Below are 25,800 nucleotides of genomic sequence, written 5' to 3'. Positions count from 1 at the left end.
ATTGAAGTAGAATGCTGAATAATTTTTAATAATATCAGATGTTATCTTCATTGAAGATTTGGTTCCATCTTTTATGGGATAATTCCAAATTGTTTTCTTTATAGGAAGTATATGATGCTATATGTGAATGATAATAAATTTTGATGTGGTAGGCCTAGGAGTGTCATTGTTATAAATACTTTTATAATTTATCTTACAATAACAATGCTTAATGAAGCACAACACGGGAAATGCTAGGGATACACTTGATGTACAAAAAAACTTGTACACCAAGCTCTCTATTGGTTGAATGAGAATCTTATTTTGAACTGAGTTATTTTTCTTTTCATTTCCCTCTCATTTTGACCGAATTGGCAAACCAAGTGTATCCGTACCCTTTTCCACACAACACATTTTAATTTAGTTATAATAAAGAAAAATAATACTACGTAATATATAATGTACATATATAGTCTTTTATTTAAAAACAACTATAATCGCATAGGACCAACTCGATCTACATTACAGTCTTTACAATACTACAACATCACGTGTCCTAAGTACTCGTATCTCGTTACGCTTTGCATAACACAATACTCGTTAGTCGTTACGGGTTGGTTGTGTGAGCTACTGAGCTACTTCATATTTGTACATCAATTAATGAGTGAAATTGTGGGATTAATAATTAAGCAACTTTACTTTCCTTAGCCAGTTTCATGTGCTTCCTCTATGCATGAATTGAACATTTGAACCACGCAAGTAAAACTGTGCGCATGATATCAACTAAAAATAGGAATCAGGATAAGCCACTTTCCTTAATTCCATCTAAAACCAAGTAATGTGCATTAATAATGATAGCTACCTATTTAGCATGAAATTGTAATGTAGTTTGTGACCCCAACATTCAGTTTGGGGTTGGTTTAGGAAATGTTATATATTGTCAAGAAATCACTATATTATTAACAACTACTCTACCAACAACCACCACTTTTTGACAATGTAGATCGTCATTTTCACTGGTTAAGTTTTTGTTTGTTTATTTTTGGAGGGAAGTGTTTTGTTGGAATAAAAGCTTTAGAAAATTTAAAGGAAATTTCTTCCCTTTTAATTAGACGCATACTGCGGTACAATATTGCTCAAGTGGTGGCTCAAGTGGTGGCTCAAGTGGTGGCTCAAGAGGATCTAAAAAAAGGTGACTCGGGAGACCAATGTTAATGCATGGTATAATCAATGTTAACTCTACAATATTGCTCAACAGGGTCTAAAAAAGAAACTTCTATGGTATAACACAAGGTCTATATAAGCAATGTTAATTCTTTGCTACAAATCTCGAGTTGATATATGAACTAAAATGGTCTTGCATTGCACAATGAAAATCCTTAGTACTCGTAGTTAATTAATTCCTTCCTTGAGCTCGTGTATATTTTTAACCTCAAGAGCTTAAAATAGTCATGCGTTGCACAATAATAATTATACACAATAAGGATCAAGAGAATTGAGCTTGCGACCAATTGTACACAAACCCCCAGTCTTAATTCTTAACCATTAATCCAAGACCTTATTGATAGCTTGTGTGTATTTAGAGAAAATACGAGTTTATCATCTTGCAAACAATAATTGTCTATCAAACTTGTAAATAATTAGCCAATGTCTTGCATTATGTAATTAAAATTTTTTAAACCTATATCATACTAAGATTTAGATTACTTTGCAATCACTTTCTAGTGGAAAGTACCAACCAACAAAATGTATATTTAGACCAAGAAAAAATAGGGAGAAAATTAAGAAAGGGGCAAAATTAAGTGAAAATACAATAGACGAAGTAAATCTCTAATCTAGCCAATTTTTTCAAATCTCCTTCTCAATTGCAAACCTGAACCCAGCTGAAAAAAATGCAGAACACCAGAAAAAGGAAGCTAATTTCTCCCAAAAACAACAAACAACATTCAGAAATCACAATTACGAAAATCAAATCAAATAAAACCAAGAAAAACCCAAAATTAGATGCAATTGAACCATACCCATCTCACCTAAGACCAACACCAGAAGATTGTTTAGCCATTAGAGATGAACTCTTGAAATTTCAAGGATTTCCTGAAGAATTCGCCAAGTATCGCGAGGAGAGAGAAAACCCAGAACCTAATTCTTCAAATTTGATTAATGGGTCAGTGAAATCAGAGGTTTCAGCTGAGAAATTAAGCGTTTTGGATGGTTTAGTGAGCATTGTTCTTTCTCAGAATACTACTGATGTTAATTCTCAAAAGGCTTTTGCTTCTCTTAAAGCTGCATTTCCCACTTGGGAACTTGTAAGTTTGCATTAATTTTCAATTTTATACAATTTTATTTTAAGATTTATGGTTTAATTGTTGAATACAAATGGGAAGGGGGTTCTCAGTCTTTTGTGGGTGTTGATTGTACTGTTTTCTGGTGGGAAAACTCAGGTTTCTGATTATATCTTGGTTTAGAAAGTATACTTTGGAATGTGCAAAAATCATGCATGTTAAATTAAGAATGAAGATGTTATTTAAATGTGCTCTGCTATATTTTGTTTAATGGGGAATTATTTAGGTTCAAATTGCTCAATGACGCATATACAATACTACTGAAGGTTCTGTAATAAGGTTTTAGTTTTAAGTTGGTGCAAATGTGCAATGTCATTGTTATTGAGTAGCATTCCATCAATAAGAGTCGCAAGTATTCGTATATTGTTTCTTTTATCAGTAACCATTCTGAAGGAATGAAGGCCTAATATGTTGAGTTTATGATGAGTGGTAGCTAATAGCTGGTGGTGTATCAGTTTTTTGCTGAGATTCGTAAGTTTTGAAATCCTATTCCTTCTGTTAGGTGTCTGTGTAATCTGTTAGTAACTTATGTATTAATATTAGGTCCTTGCTGCTGAACAAAATTTGTTGGAGAATGCCATCAGATGCGGAGGTTTAGCTCCAACTAAAGCTTCCTGTATTAGAAACATTCTGACTTGCCTCAAGGAGAGGAGTGGGAAGTTATGCTTGGAATACTTGCGGGATTTGTCAATAGAAGAAATCAAGTCCGAGCTCTCCTCTTTCAAAGGAATTGGACCTAAAACTGTGAGTATTGTTTTATGTTTCATTGCATATGTGATCTGTACATGTTATTTGCATTGTGAGATGCTATGTCATGCAGGAGGAATACATTGTGTTATGTGTCTAGTTTTTGTTACTAGCTGTTTGTTAGGCAATTTTGCAGGATGTGTGGTTAAAAGAAAATATGGATATGGGAATAGTGCCTTATAATCCGAAAACATAGATATGTGCCCATTTCTGTCAATTGCGTATTACTTATAAGCTTCCTGGTGTTCGAGTCCTTTTCATTAGTGGCGTCTTTTGGTAAATTATGAGTAGAATAGATAAACTTCTGTTATTTTTTATGGCTTTGTGATAATTTGGTAATTGGTTTCAGGTAGCTTGTGTTCTCATGTTCCATTTACAGCTAGATGACTTTCCAGTTGACACACATGTAAGTTTTAAGTTTTTTGTGCTGGTGAAAAGACTATCACATGTTTGAAAAATCCTCTAAAACCGAATTGTAAATCCAGATTTTGCAGATAGCAACTACTCTTGGTTGGGTACCAGAAGGAGCTGATGCGAAGAAGACGTATCTTCACCTAAACCGTAGAATTCCAAATGAACTGAAATTTGATCTGAACTGCCTTCTATTTACACATGGTAAGATGTGCAATAGATGTTCTACAAAAACCGTAAAACAGGAGAAGAAAGAATCAGTCAATAAGCCATGTCCTTTACTAAACCACTGTAAGAAGTCTGATTAGAAATGCATGTGTACACTGCAACTTCCTTCAGTTATATCTCTATGTCATTCTATCCAAGTTCACATGGTCACAACAGCAGAGAACCTTGTATAGGTCCCACCATTTAGCTGGGTTAGTAATCTTAGTATAGGTGAATGCGACTTAACTCCAAATTAGTCGAGACTAGTAGAGAGGTTGCTTCTGAAACTTTGACTTGGTTTACAAGATTTGCAACATGATCTGTAAAGGTTCTAACTTCTAAGAGACTGTTAGCATAGCAAACGGTTCTATTAGAATCAAAATACGGAGTAAGAAGGCTTGTTTTATTCGAACCATAGCATAACATTTTTATTGCTGATCTTGCAATAGCTTATAATGATTAATGAGACCAAACTGGCTTTCTCCTTTTACTTTTCTTATTAGATAGCTGTAAGTCTCACAAGAAAGTAATGTGAGATGGTCTCACCTAAGAGTTTATTGATGATTTCGGATGGGGATATATGTAAGTCTCTTGAGACGATCTCACCTAGGAGTTTATTGGTTGTTTTGAATGGGAGTGCTTTTATCTAAGGAAGTGAGGTCATGAGGGCAATACTGATTGTTTCGGATGTGTGTAGTTGTGTACTGTATATAACAAAGTGCTTAGGGTCATTTTCCGATTAATCAATTCTGTGTGTATCAAGCGAACTTAAACATCAACCCAATTGAATCTTGTTTTAAATTTCTTGACCTTTTCTAGTGCGAATTTTTCTTTCTGCAGAAGTTATAGGAAGATCTTTTTGCTTTATTGTGACCCAAGGGCTGGTAAGAAGATGCTCAAAACAGCTTAAAATAGGAGTCACACACATCTTTTACCTGGGTTCAAAAAGTTGTGAAAAGGGAGAGCAATTATATGTTTCTCTCATGGTTGTCCCTAGGATAGATAGAAAAGCACTTGTTGCACTTTATGAATTATTGGAGCATATCTTTGTTTGCAGATAAAAAAAAAAAAAAAAAAAAAAAAAAAAAAAAAAAAAAAAAAAAAAAAAAAAAAACATCTGAATCATATCTATATGACTTAACTTTATCACTTATAGTTTGATGCTACTCCTATGTTTCTTTTTCTTATACGTTAGTTTTATTCGCCTCAACTCGTAAAGTTGCAGATCACAATCCAAGTCAAGTTTCTATTGCTGAAGTGCTAAACTTGTTTTCTGTACTACAAGTAAAGGTTTTAAATAAGTTGCTTGCCTATTTGTCTACTTTCTCATTTTCTATTTGATTGATTTGGATATAAAAGTTTGTTCCCACTCCACAATAGTCTATACATCCTTGTGGCTCATTCGGATAAATAGAATCTAACATTATTCTGTACTCTATACATGTACTTAATTATTCGGAATTGAGATTTTATTACTTGATCAGGCTAAACGTAGCGAAAATAGATTAATATGAAATGGAAATAGGCGGCTTGGCTTGGCGTTTAACTGTATGATGCCAAAAGATGGTTTAAAGTTGTTCCACTAAGCTGGTGAGCTTAGAATTTAATACGTCTTTGTATGCTAATTGCAATTTACAACCAAAGTTTTCTTGCGTGCATAATCATGAAAAAAAGAGTAACAAGCATAGGTTAGTGAATCTAAAGTATGGTATATCTTAAGATAAGGTATCAAATGTGCTTTCAAAAAGGTATTCCACTGCTGTTTCGTCTAAAAAGATGCAAGAAATCCAGATATTGTTTCTTTCATTTTGCGCCGTCTTTTTATCTATTTGCTATTGTTTTGATTAAAGTTCCAATTTATGTTCTTCACAACAGAAGAGGGTACTTGCTTTCTTCCTGGCACATACAAATTCTTAAATGGACCTGGTTCACACTAATTTATTGTGGACCACCAACATTAGAGACAATATGATTGTTTTATTAATAAAAAAAATGTTACTATATTAAAATAAAGGTTATTATGTTGAAATAAAAGTTAATGTGACATTATAAAAGCTATAAGAGCGTTAATTTTTTTTTATTGAAATTTTTAATATAAGGTCAATATGAATAATAATTATCACTATGTTAAAATTAGGTCACTATTCAACATAATGTCGTACTTTAAATTTATAATAACATTAAAGATCACACAAGTTTTAAAAAGGGTTACTATGTTAAAAAATAAGATTACTATATTAAAATTAGGGGTCACTATATTGAATATAATGTCAGTTACGTGTGTATAAACCTTGGGTCCACAATAATATTATTGTGGATCAGGTTCACGCAAGATTTTCTGGCCTGCACATTAGGGATTAGGCAAGTAGCATCAACCTAATCTTAACTAAAACTTATCTTTAATTTTAATGAACAAGGCTAAAAATAAGTTCTTTCTAAAAGTATTCCCGATTGATCTTCGAGACTTTTTATTGGAGGACTTGAGGTTGGTATATTCACTTGTCTCATATCTTTTTCATCGTTACCAATATGATGTAAATGATTATACGGAGTACTCCGCAAGCATTAATTTCCTTAAGAAGTCCTGTCCATTAGCCTTTTGTCATAATTAAATGCGACTAAAGTTTAATTGAAAAGCCAATTTTCATTTGCAACCACACTCAAATATTACTAATTTTAGTATTCTAAACTGAAGCAACTTACTCAAATGATTGAATACTAATATGATCCTAATCAAATCATATCCGAGTGAGCTATATTTGACACCTCTATCACCGAGCAAAATATACAGACATGCGAATATATATAATTAATGTTCTTCATTATCATTGGAAACACATACAAGACATCATTAAGATAAGCAAAACTAATTTTCAATTTATTTTGTGATCAAACAGTGCACAAAAAAAAAAAGAAAAAAAAATTAGTAAATAAAAACTGATTACTATAATTAAGACATCATACTTGAAACTTGCATATCATTCTGACTAGTCACTAGCTAGCTTAGTGTTTCCTACTTCCTAGCACACATCTTTTACTTGTGCACTTTAGCTCCTTTCGGTCAAGTCTTCGGTGTTGAGTTCCTAGCCTTCTCTGATCTAGGGTTCGAAATTAAACTAGGTTCATATTCAACTACAACATAATATGGTTGTTTGACCCCATCCCTAATCTGTATCTTCTTCAACGTGCCATTTTCAAGATCATGAGCCCATATATCCAAGCTTTGAATCAAAAGGTCCCCATTCGGCATAAATCCAAGCACGTCCATTAAACCAAATGAACTAGCAATATCACTTAAGTATGGAGTCACGAACAAATTAGTCCATGATTCCGGCTCTCCATACTCCTTCATCACCCATACCTCAATAGTAGACGTGTTCAAATGGTGTAACACGACTCCAAGTTGTCGTTCTCCTTCCAAGGTTGCTAGACCGAGCATTTTTTTTCTCCTCACCTCCTCCTTGATTTGGCCGAGCCATCTGCTTAAATTTTTCTTCCTTGTTATCGAAGTAAAGGATCTCTCCTTGAACCCTTGAATTCTCAAAATCGTAAATATTCACCACCCAGTTAGGTACACCACAAACAACCTTCCTTGCTGCTCCATAAAATGGTTTACCGTCTACTCTGCTTGGAAGAGCAGCATTCTTTAGGTTCCGTTCTTTACCCGTCTTGCAATCCACTACGTAAACAGTTTTAGTTTTACTTGCTACCACGACACTGTACTCTTCGCGATCAGCATAATAACAATGTCCCCATAGATTGGGAGGGTCTAAACTCCATAGCCGCTCAAAGAACCAATAGTTCCCTGAAAGAGACTTGTAATATCTGGTTATAGGATGCCACAAAATTAAGCTACTAGCATTAGCTAACGCAACTAATCTATTACAAGAACCTACTATCTCAAGATCATCAATACACCCCCATTTACGAAGATCTTCTGAAGGAGATATAGATGATGTTGTGCCGTTGTTGTTCATGAGATTAGAGCAATTTACGTCGTAAATATTAAATTTATAATACGAAACAAACTCAAAAAGGATGAAATGTTTACCAATGCGCTTAAAATACTCCTGCATAAAATATGGATTAGAGATTATGGAGTACCATTCTTTGCATACTAACTTGGATCGAACCATGAAATTGAGGGGTAATTTGTGAAATATGTCTGTTAATACATCATTAGGAAGACGTGCATTCGCTTTCCTTCGTCTTGGCTTTCTTCCTTTTCTTCGCCCTCCTCTTCTTCTTGGCATGGCTGGTTTGTTTTGATTTTCTTTTGGGATTTGCAGTTTCTTATGGTTTATGTTGCTTCCTAGGGTTTTAGGGTTTATGTTGCTTATTAGGGATTTTTAGGCTTTATGTGTTAGGGTTTTAGTTTTGTAGAGACAAGAGTTGATTAATATAAAATATCGGCCAAGGTTAAATAATTATGATTGAACCCACAAATTTGTTGAGGGGTACAATCTATTTATGGGTTAGGGCTAGACAACAACCAGCTAACTCGCCCTTTCATAAGCTTCCGTTAGGTTCAAATTGTAGTACTTATTCCTATCGCACTTTAAACTCAACATACGCTTCTTTGACTACTATCAATAATAGTAGGTCGGATTATGGTTTTGTTCTAGAATTATGTTATCACTACCCCCTTCTGCTTATAAATTGACCCGTGCAATGTAAGGGCGGTTGAAAATAAAATTTGGATAAAAGCTATACACTAAGGGCCTGTTTTGATACGATTATTTTCAGTTCAGTTCACTTCAGCTCTAATAAGTTCAATTCAGTTTAGTTCAACTCTAATAAGTTCGGTTCAGTTCAGTTCAGCTCTAATCAGTTTAGTTCAGTTTAGTTCAGCTCTTAATTTCCTTCTCTTATAAAATATTCATTTCAGTTCAGTTCAGTTCAGCTCTAATAAGTTCAATTCAATTCTATCAATGAGAACATGCCCTAAATATGTTAATTTTTTTTCTAAGAGAGTAAGGAATAGTTCAAGTGGTTAGAGCTTTTCTTTCGGTTTCTGGGGGTCTTGTGGCTCTCTAAACACCAAAATATATATATATATATATATGTTTTATTTCTTCATATGTTAATTAAATAAGATATGAAAAGTTAAGAGGAATAATAGAAGTGAGTATTAACCTATCCTAATCGTGGGTAATGTGAAAAAAACATAACATCATTACTTTCATTATAGCGTTTGATACATAGGATTGCTTTAAAGAAGGGTGGGTTGGGAGATCAGAAGAGGATGAGACAAGTGTTTTTGATGGTTTGTGTTTTTAAATACTAAGTATTGCTAGATTTGATCAGCTTCCTCATAATCATCTACAACGTCATCATCTTTTTCTTCATCATGATCAAAGTACTGTCTTAGTTTCCATGAAGTACTTTCTAAATTAGATTTGTCCTACAAAACTTCCCAAAATAAATAGAATCTTCATACAACCAAAGCAACTTGACAACTTCTTATATGGAAGGTTTGAGCTTTTGAACATTGTTTTGGGAGCCTCCTCAAGGTTAATAGTAGGCTGATCTGACGGTATGGCTTAGTGAAAAACAGTATCATCAATTGCAACCAACCATAACTTGATCTTATCTCAAGTACAAAAAACGTTTTTAACGAACCATTCATCAAGATGAGAGTGAAAATAACATCTTCTCATTTTCTAATAAGAAGAAAAGGAACAAGAACGTAAAAACATAAAGCAGCAGTAGGTGTTATAACATAACATCACAACTATCCTTCTCGGTTATTTTCTGGAAATACAAAAAGCAAGCAAAGAAGAGATCTTGAAATCGATTATGTTATACATATCACAAAGCTTCACACTTCACACATACATTGAGTTCTGTCTATTGTGCAAGTGAGCTGATCGAGTAACAAAATGCACTACGCTTTCAATTGCACAAGACGCGTATCATATCCATGAGCTATGTAACTCAATCCCCATCTATGTAATATCAAGAGTTCATGTCCATAAATTTTTGTCATAATTAAATACAATTAAAGTTTTTAATTGAAAAGCTCGTTTTCATTTTGCAACACATTTAAATATGACTAATTTTAGTATTTTTTAACTAAAGCAACTTACTCAAATGATTATATACTAATTCGACCCTAATCAAATCATATCCAAGCGGGCTATTTGCCACCTCTATCAGAAAGCAAAATATACATCCTACGAGAAATAAGAGTATATAATTGATGCTCTTCATTATCATTGGAAACACATATATGGCATCATTAAGATAAACAAACCTGATTTTCAATTTATTTTGTAATAATAATACGGAGTAATAATAATAATAAAACGGTTCTTGAGTAATACAGTAGATAAAAACTAATTACTATAATTAAGACACCATACATGAAACTTGCATATCATTCTTACTAGTCATTAGCTAGCTTATTAGTGTTTCCTTGTGCACTTGAGCTCCTTTTGGTTCTTCGGTGTTGTATTCCTTCTTGATTCAGGGTTCGAAATTAAACTAGGCTCATATTCAACTGCAACAAAATATGATTTTTTGGCCCCATCCTTAATCTCTATCTTCTTCGACGTGCCATTTTCAAGATCATGAGCCCATAGATCATTGCTTCGAATCAAAACTTCTCCATTCGGCATAAATCCAAGCACGTCCATTGAATCAGCAGCAATATTGCTTAAGTATGGAATCACGAACAAATTAGTCCATGATTCTGCTCTCCATACTCCTTCATTACCCATACCTCAAGAGTAGACACGCTCACATGGTGTAACACGATTCCAAGTTGTCGTTCTCCTTCCAAGGTTGCTAGACCGAGCATTGTTTTCTCGTCTCCACCACCTCCTCCTCCTTGATTTGGCCGAGCCATCTGCTTAAACTTCTCTTCCTTGCTATCAAAGTAAATGATCTCTCTTTGAACCCATGGAACCTCAAAATCGTAAAACCTCACCACCCAGTGAGGTACACCACAAACAACCTTCCCTGCTTCTCCATTAAATAGTTTACCGTCGAGTAGTCTGCCTGGAAGAGCATAATTGTTTAGCTCCCGTTCTTTACCCGTCTTGCAATCCACTACGTAAACAGGTTCAGTTTCATAATCTATACTAGCATCGAAATTCGTGGGTGAGACAGGCGGGCTCTGATAGTCTATAGCTACCACAACGCTGTACTCTTGGCGATCAGCATCATAACAAAGTCCCCATAGAATGCGAGGGCTAAAATTCCATTCCCAACGAGGCTCAAAGAACCAATATTCCCCCGAAAAAGACTTGTAATGTTTAGTTATAGGATTCCACAAAATTAAGTTATTACTATTAGCTAACGCAACTAATCCATTACAAGAACCAATTATCTCAAGATTTTCATCATTATACCCCCATTTACGGGGATCTTCTAAAGGAGGTATGGATGATAATATTGCTGTGTCTTTGTTGTTAATGAGATTAGAGCAATTAACGTCGTAAATGTTAAATTCCCTATACGAAACAAACTCAAAAAAGATGAAACATTTACCAATGCGCTTAAAATACTCCTGCATAAAATCTGGATTAGAGATTATGGAGTACCATTCCTTGCATACTAACTTGGAGCGAACCATGGAATTGAAGGGTAATTTGTGAAATATGTCTGTTAATACATCATTAGGAAGACGTCTCACTTTCCTTCGTCTTGGCTTTCTTCCTTTTCTTCGCCCTCCTCTTCTTCTTGGCATGGCTGGTTTGCTTTGATTTGAGTTTCTTTTGGGGATGGTTTATCTTTTTGAGACACAATTGGCTGCTTCTTATATTAGGGTAGTAGGGTTTATGTTACTTCCTAGGGTTTTATGTCGCTTCCTAGGATTTTAGGGTTTATGTCGCTTCTTAGGGATTTTTAGTTGTCAGGGTTTTAGTTTTGTAGAGACAAGAGTTAATATAAAAAACACTGGGCCACAATAAACAATCATGCTTAACCCACAAAATTGTTACGGAGAACAATCTATTTATTGGTTAGGGCTAGACGACTAGCCAACTCGGCCTTCCATAAGCTTCCGTAGGTTCAATTTAAAGTACTTATTCCTATTGCAACCTTAAACTTAAAACACTTCTTTGACTATCAATAATAGTGCCACAGTGGGCTGGGTCAGGGTCAGGGTCAGGGCCAGGGTCTTGCTCTAGAATTATGTTATCGTTCCCCCTTTAGCTTGTATCAAATAACCAAGGTTTTCGACACAAACATTTAATTTGATCAGCTTCCACGAATCCTCAAATCATCTTCGATGTCATCTATTTCTTCATCGTTATCAGAGTATCATCGTAGTTTTCAAGGACTTTCTAAAATAAGACTTGTCCTACAAAACTTCCCAAAATAGATAGAATTTTCATACTACCAAAGTCAATCTCCTACTACAATCTTTTGAGCAATACACTAGTATAAACATGTTTTAGAGATCAAAATAACTTTTGCGCTTTTGATCATTGTTTTGGGAGCCTCCTCAAGGTTTTCCGGAATAACAGTAAAGGCTCTAGGCGAATAAGAAGCCAGAAACAAAACAAATCAGTAAAGGGAAACAGACTAGTATCAAGTTATCAACAGCATAAAAATTTGACCTTCTATCGGTAGCATTGTAGGCTGATCTGACGGTATGGCTTAGTGAAAAACAGTTTCAAACAAAACCAATTATAACTTGATCTCATGTGCAACAAACGTTATTAACGAACCATCTGCACGTGCATTGGACAGAACCAAGCATACGATAAAGCATCAAGATGAAAATTTATTTCAGTTCAGAATGTAGGTATATACTATACGGAGACACGGAGTAGTAAAAATTTAGAACATTACTCGTAAAGTCAAGTAATAATAATACTCATCACTTAAATTGCTGCAGAATACCAAAAGGAACAACAGTACCAGGATCTAGAGGAGTCTGGCTCGTAAAATGAATTATTTAGGCAAGATGAAAAGCAGTTAAAAACATCAATTGTTTTACTATGATCATAGTACTAAAAGAGGAAGTCTGATGCAGATTAAATTACCAAAATCCAATCTGCTGTTAATGGTCAGATTGCAACAATTTTTAGCTCCATCAGCACCTAATCATAAGCTGTTAATCCCCTAAAACAAAACATAACAAATATTAAGCTACAGAGGAATAACATAATGGCAAACAAATACTTGAACCATCAATGAAAGGGATGCAAGCACACAAGAAATATACAAGTTGTATCACAAAAAACAGCAATCTACCTTCATTAAGATTAAACAGAGGATCATCTTTGTCATGATTAAGCAATGCTAACTAGTAATGATAGAGTGAAAAAAACGAGATCTCATTTACCAATAAAAAGAAAAGGAACAAGAACGTGAAAACAAAGTAGCAGTAGGTATTTTAACATAGCATCAACTACCCTTCTCTGTTGTTTTATGCCCTAGCCATGAAATATAAACAGTAAGCAATTCAGTCCTTTCACAGCATTGGACTCTCCAACATACATTCCATTACATAATGACGACAAGAAGAGATCTTGAGATCAATTATGTTATACATATCACAAAGATTCACACATACATTGAGGTCATTCTCCTTGAACAAAAGAAATTAAATACTCTTGCTACGTATACTTGTATCAGACACTGAGAGAACAAAAGCTATATCTATTGTGCTAGTGGGCTGAGTAACAAATTGCAGTACGTTTTCAATTGAACAAGACGTATCATATCCATGAGCTATGTGACTCAATTCCCAGCTATGAATATCAAGCCATAGATCCTGTAATAATTTGGAGAAAGCTAGTACAGGCCAAGAAAGTGTTTAACCTTCCATCAGTAGCACCAAGCCATAAAATTTTGTTTCAAATGTAGTGTGTGGAATTAGATACAAGTATTTATAGTGTTATATGCATATTTTGAGAGTCATCCAAATTAATCTTAAGACATGAGTAGACAAGCCTACCACAACAAAATGACGGAAAAGATGTTGATTACCCAATTAAATGATGGAAATTTGCTATATATGCTACTCATGCTACCAACACAATTGCAATAATAGCATAGAAGATGCAATAGGCCAACAGCACTGTAAATTCAAATTTGTAAAGTAATTTACTTTCTAAAAGATTAAAGATAACAATTAAACAAGCTGTCTAATGCCATAACATTTTTTCCCCTGCTGCTCAGCCAAAACCTTCCCCTGCTGCACAGCCAAAACCACCCTACTCCATTATTTTCGTTGAAAAACGATCATTCAATCCTTTGCACAGCAGTAAACTCTCCACGTAAGGATCCATAACATAGCGACTATCAGTGACCTCAAGATTCTTCATCTTATGGCTCTCCAAGTCGTAAGATTTCACTATCCCATCCACCTCCAATAGAAACTTGTGGATACTCTCGATATATATCAAATTTTTTACAGCTTTGTGCTCCAGAAAAAACTTATAGGTGTCTGAATCTGTAGTATGATACCATTTACTCCACGCTTCCATCCTACTCCCCCCACACTTCTTCATCACCCATATGCAAACACTCGCACGAGCAACATCCAAGACAGCAAATTGATCACCTAGAAGAAAAGGCCAAGTGAATTTATCCCTATCATCCCATCGATCACCAGGCAACTCTGTGTAGTTAAACGTCTCACTACCAAAATCAAAGGAAACAATATGGGTATAATTCGTACGCAACGGACGCTCATCAAGACTAAATGATATCCAATGCATAACCCCTCTAGCTAACACTTTGTCTCCAAAATACCACATAATTGGAACCTCAACACCAACATTAACCCTCCAACAGCCCATTCCAAGCTCGTAAACTAGAATCGAAGCCGGTCCCTCAAGTTCCGACAACACGAAAGGAAAGAAAATCATAACAATCTTATAATCATTAATAACAGGATCAAACCCAATAACAGTATCAGCACGACCACCAGGACAGTAAGGTATCTGGGGTAACAACATACGCTTCCTAATTGAAGGATTAAACAAGAACAAATCATATTTATCCCAATTAATTGACCAAATAAAATCAAACCATCAACATAACCCTTATAATCAAGATGATACTCAGATTATAAAAAGGTTGCTCCCAGAATTTCTTGACGTTTTCTAAATTTACCCATTGTTCGAACCCTAATCTTCAATTCAAATTGATTGAAAACCCACATTGTATTCTGGGTTTCATAGGATAAAACGAAATGTTTGTTCGAATTGTTGTTGAAATGGGTGATATGCATAGAAATGAAACTAGGGTTATCGATTAAAGAGCGCCATGATTTGGAAACAGACCTTGATTTTAGCAGGGTTTTTGCCGGAAGTTTTGAGAAGATTTCCATCCATAATTCCGGCAGTAGTTTATAGGCTGGATTAATCTCACTTTCTTCTTCCATGGTTGATCATTCACTTGAATTATCAGAGATATGGCTCAACTTTGTTACAGTATTCGAAGATTAGGGGAATTTGAATGAATGAATTTCCTGTTTTGACTTGAAAACGGAATTAGCGGGACCTACTGGGACTACCTCAGCTTGTCTTGTGGCCAACTCTATCCTTTCCTCGACTTACTTATACTCGCCGAGTTCCCGGCCCCGTTTTTTCTTTTTTGCCTCATTTGACTTTTAACGGTTTTAAAACGCGTCTTAAAATGCATTTTGTATATATCTTCATTTTCATAAATGTAAAAATTATACAAATGTGATAATCCCATGACTATACTATTTCTTATAGATTATTTAACGGTGATTTATAGTCAAATGACCTAAAAATGGCTATGGCTTATGGAGCAAAAATAAAGGGACGGAGGCAGTGTAAAATACAGAGTATTGAGGTATGAAGCATTTACTCAATTCTTTTAAATTGACTTTATTTACGAGTAAATTGACATATTTTAACTTTTTGACATTCTTTACAATTTTTTTTCTGATTGTAATTTATAATTATGTTAAAACATAATCATATGAGATGAACTATTTCAATGTACTCCCTCTGTTTCAAAGAAATTCTCACTTGGGATCTTGAATTCATAAAATGAAAAAAACTTTTAAATTACTCTTAGGGCCTGTTCTAATTTACTGAACTGAATTGAAGTGAACTGAATAGAGATGAAATGAATTCTTTATGAGAGGAGGAAATTAAGAGTTGAACTGAACTAAACTGATTGGAGCTGAACTGAATTGAACTAGATTAAAAATATTTACTTATTATGTAGTTAAAAAATTTAATTGCATAATAAGTAAACACAAATTTTTGTATGTGGCTGGCCACACCATGTGACCAACCACAATTTCTATTATTTTTTTTAAAAAAAAAACACCACAAGTCTTCTCTCTCCTCTTTTCTTAGCTTGTTCTTCAAGCCAAACCACAGATCACCAACAACATATCTCTACTCCACCCATTTTCTCTCTCCTCTTTTCTTATCTTCTTCTCCAAGCCAGACCACACATCACCAACAATCATATCTCTACTCCACCCATTTTCTCTCACCTCTTTCCAAATTGCTGCAATTAAAGCCTGAAATTGTAGAAATTGGGTGTCAAATTGCTGTGAAAAATTATGATTAATTAACCAAGATCATCAACAACATTTGAAGTAGTGAAATTGATGAGAACCGAAGAAATGTGAGCTCGTTTTCTTCATGGAATCTTAGATCGAACGTTCTTCGTAAGGAAATTCAGCAACAGAAACAACAATAGTAATATGAGTAGATTGTAGAATATTTGTAGGGTGCGACTGGTTTGGTCAAGGGTTACTTATAGGGTGTTTACTGGTTTGGTATGGGGCTTACAAGTAACCCTTGAATAAGTAACTCATACAAGTAACCCTTGATAAGTAACTCATACAAGCAATCCTTGAATAAGTAACTCATACAAGTAACCCCTGAATTAACTCATATAAGTAACCCCTGAATAAGTAACTTATACAAGTAACTCTTGAATAAGTAACTCATATAAGTAACCCTTAAATAACTAACTCATACAAGTAACCCTTGAATTAACCCATACAAGTAACCCTGAATAAGTAATCCATATAATTAATCCCTGAAAAAAGAAATACAAGTAACTGACTAAGTAATCCATACAAGTAACCCTGAAAAAAAAAATACAAGTGACCCCTGAAAAATACAAGTAACCCTGCCAAAACCAGTAATCCCGTTATGCGCGTGAATAGTAACCCTGTTATGCGCGCGTCTAGGTCCAATATTTTTGTTGACTTGGCAACAGGCCACATTGTGTGGCCTGCTGCACCAAAAAGGCTCTGATAAGTAAATATTTACTAACAAGACCCAACATGACTATGATTGGAGCTAAACTAAACTAAATTGAAATTTTACTTATTATGCAATAAAAAATATTTATTGTCAAATTCGAATCAACAGTTGGATGGGGGGCAAGTTTAGATAAGTAGAGTTTTCTGAAGGTATAGATGCGAAAACGATAGAGTAGTTTGTAGATTGCCCATGGCTGACTACAGGGAAGTGACAGTTTGTTTGAGAGAGGTTGAGACTTGAGAGAAGCTCCCATGGCTGTGTTGGTGGTGGACCGGTGGTTATGGTGGAACATACATGTATAAAGAGGGGGGAGATTTCTGGAAAATTGAAATGATTATTAGGAATTCTGTGTATTTGTGTCAAATTCAGTTCATTCCTTTCCGGGCCTTTACAAATCAATCTTAAACCGACCATTAGGAAATTTGAATTATGTAAGGCAATAAGAACGTATTAGCAAACATGTACAATCAAAGTGAGAGGATTATTTAAAAACATGGTGTACATTTTTATAATTTTACTTATTGATGATAAAGTATATTGTTAAATTTATGTGTTGTCTGTCAACTAAATAAGAACATAAAACTATTATTTTGTAAAACGATCATTATAAAATCGTGTCACTTGATCTCCTTGTATCAAAATAACTAGGATTAACCCTAATATTCTCCATTTCTCTTTACTTGTTAAACATCCTTTGTCCCTTGTTCATCCTTGTATCAAAATAATCGCATATCCAATAAAATCGACCAAAAAAACTCCACACAAACAGCTCAAAAATAATGTTGACTTTGATCTATACACGAGCAGTACAACTATACATCCAGTCAACTATTTTTAGCCGGTATAGGCGATGTGTGACCCATTACCACATTGTCTAGGCATAGCTCGCCCGAGGTCACAAACCGACCCCGGGAGGGCCAAGTTAGCTAGCTCAAATGCTCATTAGATCTCCATGACTCAATTGAATTCCCCTGATTCCCTTCATTAACATTTACCACTATCCTCCCTCCCTCAACATCCACAAGAACAACTCTTCATCATCCCATCCCCAGTAAATTGGCGATTGACCTGAAAAATCATGTCAATCCGCCATTGGAGAACATGGGTTCTCTTAATTTTCTTGATTTCGACTGCCCTTCTCAAGCTTTCTCTATCTGATCCCGATTCCCATCTCTGCCGTAAGAAACTTTTGATGAGAGAGAAAGTCCGCCGTATGTAAGATTCTACATATTAATACAATTTCTACTTCAATTCTTGTTTCGTTTGTAATCCTTTTTCTCTCAATTTCTTAATGGGTATTCGATATTTTTGCTCAATCTTGTTGATTTACATGTTCTGGGTTTTTCCCATTTGATTACAGGTTTCTAATTCATGATTCGTTAAATTTGTTTACTTTAAAATCTGTTGCAATTTGAAATTTTGATTTGTATGTTCAATTTACTTCAATTTGTTGCCAATTGCACATAATCAAGTCATAAATTTGAAGGCATCAGTAGAATCTTGTAGCTTACTATTTCTGGCCTTCAAATCATTTTAGCATGATCAATTCACAGTTTTTCTCAAATTTCAATATGTTGGATAATCCTACTAACAAAATCTCCCACAATTTTTCGCTAAAGTTCTAATCTTTCATTGCTCTTTCGAATTCAATTATCAAGCTTGATCTTTTGACAGTATGAGCTTGTACATTTCCATTTCAGGTTTTATCATGCCTATGACAATTACATGAAATACGCCTTTCCGGTTCGTATAAGCTCCTTAATATGCAATTCCGTTGATTACTGCAGTTTGTAGGAACTTTAATACTTAAACTAATTTCATGTTTTGTAATTCTTTTAGCATGATGAACTGAAACCTCTGACAAAATCTTTCACGGACTCGCTGAGCGAGCTGGGAAATTTGAGGGTGAGAGATATATTGCAAAGAAATTGGTCAACGTTCCATTGATTACACCTGCATCATTATTGATTACTGCTTTAACTTTTCAGTTAGAACACTTGCCACATAATTACAAGGGTTCTGCACTTACACTTATCGAGTCATTATCCAGGTATTCATTTAGTAATAGAGGGCATTTAGTTTATACGTTTATGTGCCCAGTTTTGTTGGCCTGGTGTTTTGACTGTAGGATACAATTTTTGTTTCAGTCTTCTTATATTAGGTAACAATACAGAGTTTGAACGGGCAGTGTCATGGCTTTCTGAAAACCTAACATTTGATGTGGATGCAAGGGTGAATCTATTTGAGGTGCGCTTTATAGGCATTAAACATCTTGTTCAAAGATATTCATGTTAGCACAATTGTGATTCTAGTGGTTGTATGATTTTTCATTTTTTCTTATTCTAAAAACAATTCCTTGGGTGTATATCATTTGTAGAATTTAGCTTCTTTGTTAGTGTCACATTGGCTTATTTGATTCTAAGGAACTAAGGATGATGAAACAGAGGCCTTTGCTTATTTTAGCAACTACAGAGTAATGTAGAAGAAGAGAAAAAGTAGAGAGAATTGTTGGTTGAATAATTATACAATTCTCATTACCAGCTATCTAACAGAAGAGTATGTTATACTACAAAGAGTTTGCTACACAGCTCTAACAAACCAACTAATTTCTGTTATGCCAAGTTGCTGAGCTGGTTGTAGTAGTAATACCTCCAATACAGGATTAATTTATTGGGAAAGGTAATTAAATTTGGGTATAAAGGAATACATTGCCTAGAGAGTCCTATAGAACTCAAGCAGCATGTGTTGATGAAATGGAACCAATTCTAATGTTTTCATTATCATTTGAGTTTTTGCAGTACAGTATAATTGAAACAAATATAGATGCTACGGATTTGTATCCTTCAGCATGTATTTCAAATTTCATAAACGTTCCTTAACTTGATGCTTGAAGCCATATAAACTTAAATTATGTAGAAGTTAATTGATATTTCCTTCTCTTGATGACAATCTGTAGTGCAACATAAGAGTTCTTGGGGGACTTGTTTCTGCTCATATGCTTGCAATTGATTCTAGAAACAGGTTCACTCAAGGAACTTACAAGAATGAGCTGCTTACTCTAGCTGAAGACTTGGGACAACGCTTCTTGCCTGCATTTAGTACACCAACGGGATTACCATATGCATGGATTAATCTTAAGGTAATGTCAATTCCTAGAATGTGTTTTTGACTATGAAGAGTAGAATATTATCAGGAAATATATAAGTGTAGCTAAGCACATTTCTATTTCACTCTGAGAGTCATCCCATTCAAGGTTTTCTCTGCCATTTTTTAGTGCTTCTTTTTCTGTAACAGAATCCCTTTCCCTATAGTTTTGGGTTTTCTGAATTCACTTGGCAATTCGGCATATTCACATTGTGATGAAAGATAGTTTGTTATTAGTTTGCGCTGAGTGAAATGTTATTGTTTTGCTTAGACTTCTTTTTAATATATGAAGATGGTCCACTGGTTTTGCTGTAAGAAGGATATATGACTCAGGATGAATGCAAAATTATGTGAACAGTATGGAGTAATGGCGAATGAGACAACGGAAACAAGCACATCTGGTTCTGGTGAGGAGATTTTTCTTGGATACAGTCATATGAGTTTTGGAGATTTAGTGATAAGTATGGCTTACTTAGTATTCTAATGTCAGGCTCCCTGATTCTCGAAATGGGGGCATTATCAAAATTGACTGGCAACCCACAGTATGAAGCTGCAGCTTTTCGTGCTTTGCGTAAGTTATGGAGCTTAAGAAGCTCCTTGAATCTGTTAGGGACAACACTGGACGTGGTTACTGGAAAGTGGATAGAGCATTCTTCTGGGATTGGTGCTGGTAAGCTGTCATTTTTTCAATTGTCACTTGTGTAATTTCATCTGCATGTATTAAGGATTTTGAATTTTACTTTTCTCGCGGCTGAAGTATTTTTGATGCGGTTTAGGAGTTGACTCATTTTATGAGTATTTAGTCAAAGCCTACATTCTCTTTGGAAAGGAGGAGTATTGGAGGATGTTTCAGTCTGCTTATGTTGCTGTCCAGAAATATTTCAGACATGGTCCATGGTATAATAATGAATTACACTGCTTTCTTATTTGAAAAGCTAATAAGTTTTCTGTTGTATTGAAATGCTAAGGCTACACGTGACCTTTAGGGCCACGAGTATAATTAGAAATTATAAAATACTAAAAGCCTAAAAGCATTTAATAACACTGATTCTTGATATTTGCATGAATTCCCATATTAGGAAGTTTTTTTGTGCTTATTTGAGGACTATGGTTCGTAAAAAATAGAGTGATTGGCATGTATAGTTGATGCTTTAATAATTGTTAACTGTTTCTTATTGAGTAGGTATCATGAAGCAGATATGAGAACTGGACATGCTACTTACTGGCAACTTACGAGCCTCCAAGCATTTTGGCCTGGAGTACAGGCAAGTTTGAAATGATGTTGTCTGGGCTACAGTTTAGTGTAGCAAAATTATTCTGATCAATCTGATAGTTATATCTATGCGGTTGTGCATAGGTTCTTGTTGGAGATATTGCAGCTGCGAATTCCTCACACCGTGAGTTTTTCAAGGTTTGGGAGAGATTTGGTGTTTTGCCTGAAAGGTATTATCAGAGCTGTAACCTCTATCTTGTCTCTTTGTTAAACTGATGAGAATGCCCTACTTTTCACTGAATTGAGCCTCAATTGTTTTTAGATATCTTCTTGACCATCAAATGCTGCATCCAACAGAAAAGTATTATCCGCTACGTCCTGAATTGGCAGAATCAACTTTCTACTTGTATCAAGCTACCAAAGGTTAGCTAATTAGCCTTCAAGCAATGCTAATATAGGTAGCACCGTAGCACAGGTTTTCATCAGTTTTTTTTATTTTTTTTTTATTCGAGATTGCTATCACACTGCTCTAATGTGATTGGGATGCAGGTATACTCATACAATTGTCCTTCTTGCTGTTTAACCTAACCTATGTTTCTATCCAAGTGCTGGACATGTTAGGTCTCAAATTTTTAGACACGGTAACATTGTCTCAAAGTTGGACACAAACTTATGGCTTGCATGAAATATAATTTTAATCTCTAAAACATTTGCATGTATGTTTCAGATACATGTATGCTTTTTAGGTTGAACTTGGTCGCTAGTTCTTGTTAAATTCTTGTCTCTACTCTCTAGTCTGTTTGTGAGCTTATGTCTCATTATCATCTCTTATTTTTCTCACTTTTTTCATTTTTCTTTCTCATGAATATGCGGTGTAAGATAATTGAGGTTTTTGTGTGAAAATAGATTACATACCCTTGTATGAGTGTCGAGGGTCTGTCTTGGACTCCTGGGTATGTAAGAGTTGAGACAAAATAAAAGTCAAAAATAGTATAGGCCTAAACAAATTGTTACGTATCCGTGCTCCAATTATTTCTCATTTTGCCCTTATTGTCAGATCCGTGGTACCTAGAAGTGGGTGAATCAATTACAGACTCTCTAAATTTGCACACCAAAGTCAAAGGTGGTTTTGCAAGTGTTCGAGATGTCTCAACTATGGTGTTGGAAGACCATCAGCACAGTTTCTTCCTTGCTGAGACGTATATTTCTACTCAACAATGAAAGATTTATTTTTTATTTAAATATATCAATCCCCTTACAAAATTTCCGATTTGTATCTGCAGATGCAAATACCTGTATCTACTTTACGATGACTCATTTTTAGTTGATCGGAACTACATCTTCACAACTGAAGGTCACCCTCTCCCCGTGCTTTCTGCCTGGCATGATAAATTTCCAGAAGAATATACCTTGGCAAATAATACTTTCATTCAGGTACACATTTTTGGAAAATTTAATTCCAATTCACATTAACTGAAAGAATATAGCGTGGAGAGAAATAATTGGGTTAATATAAAAATCCATGTATTGAAAGCTGAAACCATCTTGTTTACAGAGAGCAAGTAAGGTGAGACGTGCAAGTGCAATGTCATTGCAGGTATGTCCTGCAATGACTGCAAGCACTAGTAGACAAGCCTACCAGAAACTCGAAAGTGCATGCCATGTTGCTGATGCCCGTATCGATTATAGATGTTTGACTGATGAAGATTGTGGTGTTGATGCAACCAGTTGTAGGCGAAGGTCATGCAGCATTGCTGGCTTTTGTGGGCTGTGGTTATTTGTATGACAGTCTACAGATTCATGTTATTATCTCCATCAATCAGTCTAGTCTAGAATGATAAATACTCGAATATCTCCTCATTGCTGAAGGTAGTAGATTAAGTATAGAGATAAATATTATTTATTGTCATTTACTCCCTAAATCATGTAAAACAGTATTCTTGACAACCATATATTAAGTTATACAGAATGTAAAGCTTTAAAGCATGAAGTGGGAGTAGTGTTATACGGCGTTGAAGTTACGAGCTTTGAGGTTTGGACATAATACTTATGTTGATCGAACATGAGTAGTCGGCATCTATTACAAAACTGTACCTTTGTATACTGAATTATTGTAGTGAAAACTGAGAATGAAGAGGTAGCACAAGTATTTTGAAGTTAGCTTGAGTCAGTTTTGCTAAATTTTGGGCCGAATCTCCCAAAGTTTCGTCATTGTAAAGTAAGAGGACAGAAAAAGAATAATTTGATGGTCCTATTTTTCTTTGTTGTGGGGCAAATGAAACTTCCATGTCATTTCTATTCTTTAGATGAAATTGGTTTGGTCCACTTTGCTCTTCAACAAGGTTGATATTCTATTCTAAAGCGTTCTTTGATAATGCCACCATTTCCTTTGTCTCTCCCTTTTTTTTTAAACTCTCAGGAGCTCGCTTAAATTAGGGTTATATAGGTCGAAAATAACTAAGTTACTCTATGGTGGAATTAATGCAAGTTCGAGTCTAGTACAAACTAAGTCCTTTAACAATTATTTAGGGGTTCATATAAGAGACCAATCCTTCAACTACAATCAGATCAATTGAATTAGAAGGAAAATGTTTTAACGACTAAAACTAAGCTATAAACCCCTTGTTAAAGAAGAATGTAAATCACTATGAGAGGCCATGATATTCAGTTGAATAAAAGTTTTAACTAGTGAATTAATTTGTTTAACACAATACGTACACCCTAATCTTATTTGCCTAATTCAAATTATTTTCAAACTCTAAGTCTTAACTTATATGACGGGCCATACTATCAATTGACAGTGTGGCGTGTTCACACACTGACATTTGAAATCTAGGTTAATCAGATTTTAAACAGAGAGTGACAAAACTAGAGTGATAAAGGCCCTCTAATTTCTAACCACAAAACACTAGAGATCACCAATTGAATTCTATTCTATCAAATTTGCAATCAATTGATCAAAATAGACAAATTTCGAATAGAGAAAGAGCAACCTAGTGAATTTAGTGAGTTTGGTGTTATCTTGAGCGTGACCGTCATAATTTTTGTCACCGTAGATTCCAATTCATGCATACGTGTCAAACAATTTGCAGATTGTGTGACGCTCCAGTGCTCTACATATATAAAGATTTTATTGGTGGTAGGATCACATTCTTACTAATTTTTTTAAAATTTTTTGTAAACCTAATTTGTTTTTGTCATTGATTGAGGAGGTTATAGCCAACACAAACAACTAAGGTCCATTACATTTACATTTACAAATTTTGTTTATCAAATGGCAAAATGGTAATCAAAACAACATAAATGCCAAGTTATTATGGCATTTTTGTAAATATATCAACAACAGTAAGACCCATATTTAATAAAAAGTTATTAATTTATGTATAATTTTGCCATTTGATAAACAAATTTTGTTTATCATATTGATAACTTGTATTTTCTCAATTAAATTATATACCCTCCATAGAAATACGGAATATAATTTTTCTAATAAGATATCATTATAAATTCCTTATAAAAAAGTCTCTTCAAATTAAAGGGGCAAGACCCAATGGTAACCTATGTACGAGTACATGCCACTGCTTGGCTGCTTGCGTCACCAAACACTAGTAGTCGGGTATCAATTAGTGCATGATTAATGCAACTTCCATGTTTGACATTAAACAATTCTGCGTAAGAGGTACAATAGGACATGTACGGTATATAGTATATACTCGTACATTGTTTGGTTAGAAACGTCTTCTGAGTAAATTATTTTTAAATCAGAATAAATTTATTTTCTTGTGAGATCTTAATGTGTTTGAAATTCTAGAAGTGTTTACCATTCATTATTATTGTTGTTCAGTCCTGTAAAAAAAATAAAATAAATAAATTAATAATGGATTAGATATATACCTTTAAATAAGAGAAGCAAAAAAAATTGTATTCTACTGTAACGGATACCACAAGCTAAGTATGATGGATCAATAAGACATGCATGCTAATTTAAGGCATATTTTAACAACATTCACTTGTTGGTTAAACTTTTTTTCCAAACTCTAAGGTTGCAAGATAAAGTTTTAAGAAAGTAAGCTAGACTTGAAATTTTATTCTTGAATTTCGCGAGAATTTTACTTGGACTTGAACTGAATGAAAGTGTGGATGATTTACGAAAATATTGTTAAATTGAAACTTATTTACCATTTTGCGTCGATAATAAACTTATTTACCAAATTACTGTCCACATAGGATCGGGAATACGTTTGGGTCTATTTAATTTTAAAAATAACAAACCGCTACTTGAGGTAGCGGTTTTAATATCTAAACCGCTATAAAAAGTAGCGGTTTTAATAACAAAACCGCACAAATGAAGGGATGATGCCTACAGGTTTAACAACTGTTCGATTATAAGCTTCAGACTAGAACCGCTACCTCAAGTAGCAGTTATAGTATATAAACTCCTACCTCAAGTAGCGGTTTATGTACTAAAACCGCTACCTCAAGTAGCGGTTTATGTACTAAAACCGCTACTTAAAGTAGCGGTTTTAAGCTG

The 25,800-nt window shown here is 34.6% G+C and overlaps 5 protein-coding genes across 5 annotated transcripts; 2 read left to right on the top strand and 3 right to left on the bottom strand.

Annotated features, from left to right (window-relative positions):
* The first annotated feature begins 1,781 nt into the window (after positions 1-1,781).
* LOC145568383 (putative DNA glycosylase At3g47830) lies at positions 1,782-4,802 on the top strand. Its single transcript, XM_081627809.1, has 4 exons — positions 1,782-2,285; positions 2,865-3,065; positions 3,418-3,474; positions 3,554-4,802. Exons 1-4 carry the CDS (start codon positions 1,872-1,874, stop codon positions 3,785-3,787), a joined length of 906 nt encoding a protein of 301 aa, XP_081483935.1. The 5' UTR covers positions 1,782-1,871; the 3' UTR covers positions 3,788-4,802.
* Positions 4,803-7,048: 2,246 nt separating this feature from the next.
* LOC145566158 (uncharacterized) lies at positions 7,049-7,939 on the bottom strand. Its single transcript, XM_081625678.1, has one exon. It carries the CDS (start codon positions 7,937-7,939, stop codon positions 7,049-7,051), a length of 891 nt encoding a protein of 296 aa, XP_081481804.1.
* A 1,040-nt stretch (positions 7,940-8,979) lies between these two features.
* LOC145566157 (F-box protein CPR1-like) lies at positions 8,980-11,379 on the bottom strand. Its single transcript, XM_081625677.1, has 2 exons — positions 10,411-11,379; positions 8,980-9,090 (listed from the first exon to the last, which is right to left on the bottom strand). Exons 1-2 carry the CDS (start codon positions 11,377-11,379, stop codon positions 8,980-8,982), a joined length of 1,080 nt encoding a protein of 359 aa, XP_081481803.1.
* Positions 11,380-12,523: 1,144 nt separating this feature from the next.
* Positions 12,524-15,160, bottom strand: LOC145568382 (F-box/kelch-repeat protein At3g06240-like). The gene is made up of 2 exons (XM_081627808.1): positions 13,464-15,160; positions 12,524-12,761 (listed from the first exon to the last, which is right to left on the bottom strand). The coding sequence occupies exon 1, from the start codon at positions 14,603-14,605 to the stop codon at positions 13,859-13,861; it is 747 nt and encodes a 248-aa protein (XP_081483934.1). The 5' UTR covers positions 14,606-15,160; the 3' UTR covers positions 12,524-12,761; positions 13,464-13,858.
* A 2,630-nt stretch (positions 15,161-17,790) lies between these two features.
* On the top strand, positions 17,791-23,429 carry LOC145568381 (alpha-mannosidase I MNS5-like). The gene is made up of 15 exons (XM_081627807.1): positions 17,791-18,127; positions 18,613-18,655; positions 18,752-18,817; positions 18,901-18,962; positions 19,060-19,159; positions 19,869-20,051; positions 20,415-20,463; positions 20,547-20,726; positions 20,833-20,953; positions 21,240-21,321; positions 21,414-21,499; positions 21,592-21,692; positions 22,327-22,468; positions 22,553-22,703; positions 22,825-23,429. The coding sequence occupies exons 1-15, from the start codon at positions 17,991-17,993 to the stop codon at positions 23,053-23,055; spliced, it is 1,734 nt and encodes a 577-aa protein (XP_081483933.1). The 5' UTR covers positions 17,791-17,990; the 3' UTR covers positions 23,056-23,429.
* The last annotated feature ends 2,371 nt before the right edge of the window (positions 23,430-25,800 follow it).

This window comes from Chenopodium album, chromosome 11 (assembly GCF_948465745.1).
Source record: "Chenopodium album chromosome 11, dcCheAlbu1.1, whole genome shotgun sequence".
Lineage (NCBI taxonomy): Eukaryota > Viridiplantae > Streptophyta > Magnoliopsida > Caryophyllales > Amaranthaceae > Chenopodium > Chenopodium album.
Note: the sequence above shows the minus strand (reverse complement) of the source record. Positions and strands in the feature narration are given on the sequence as shown.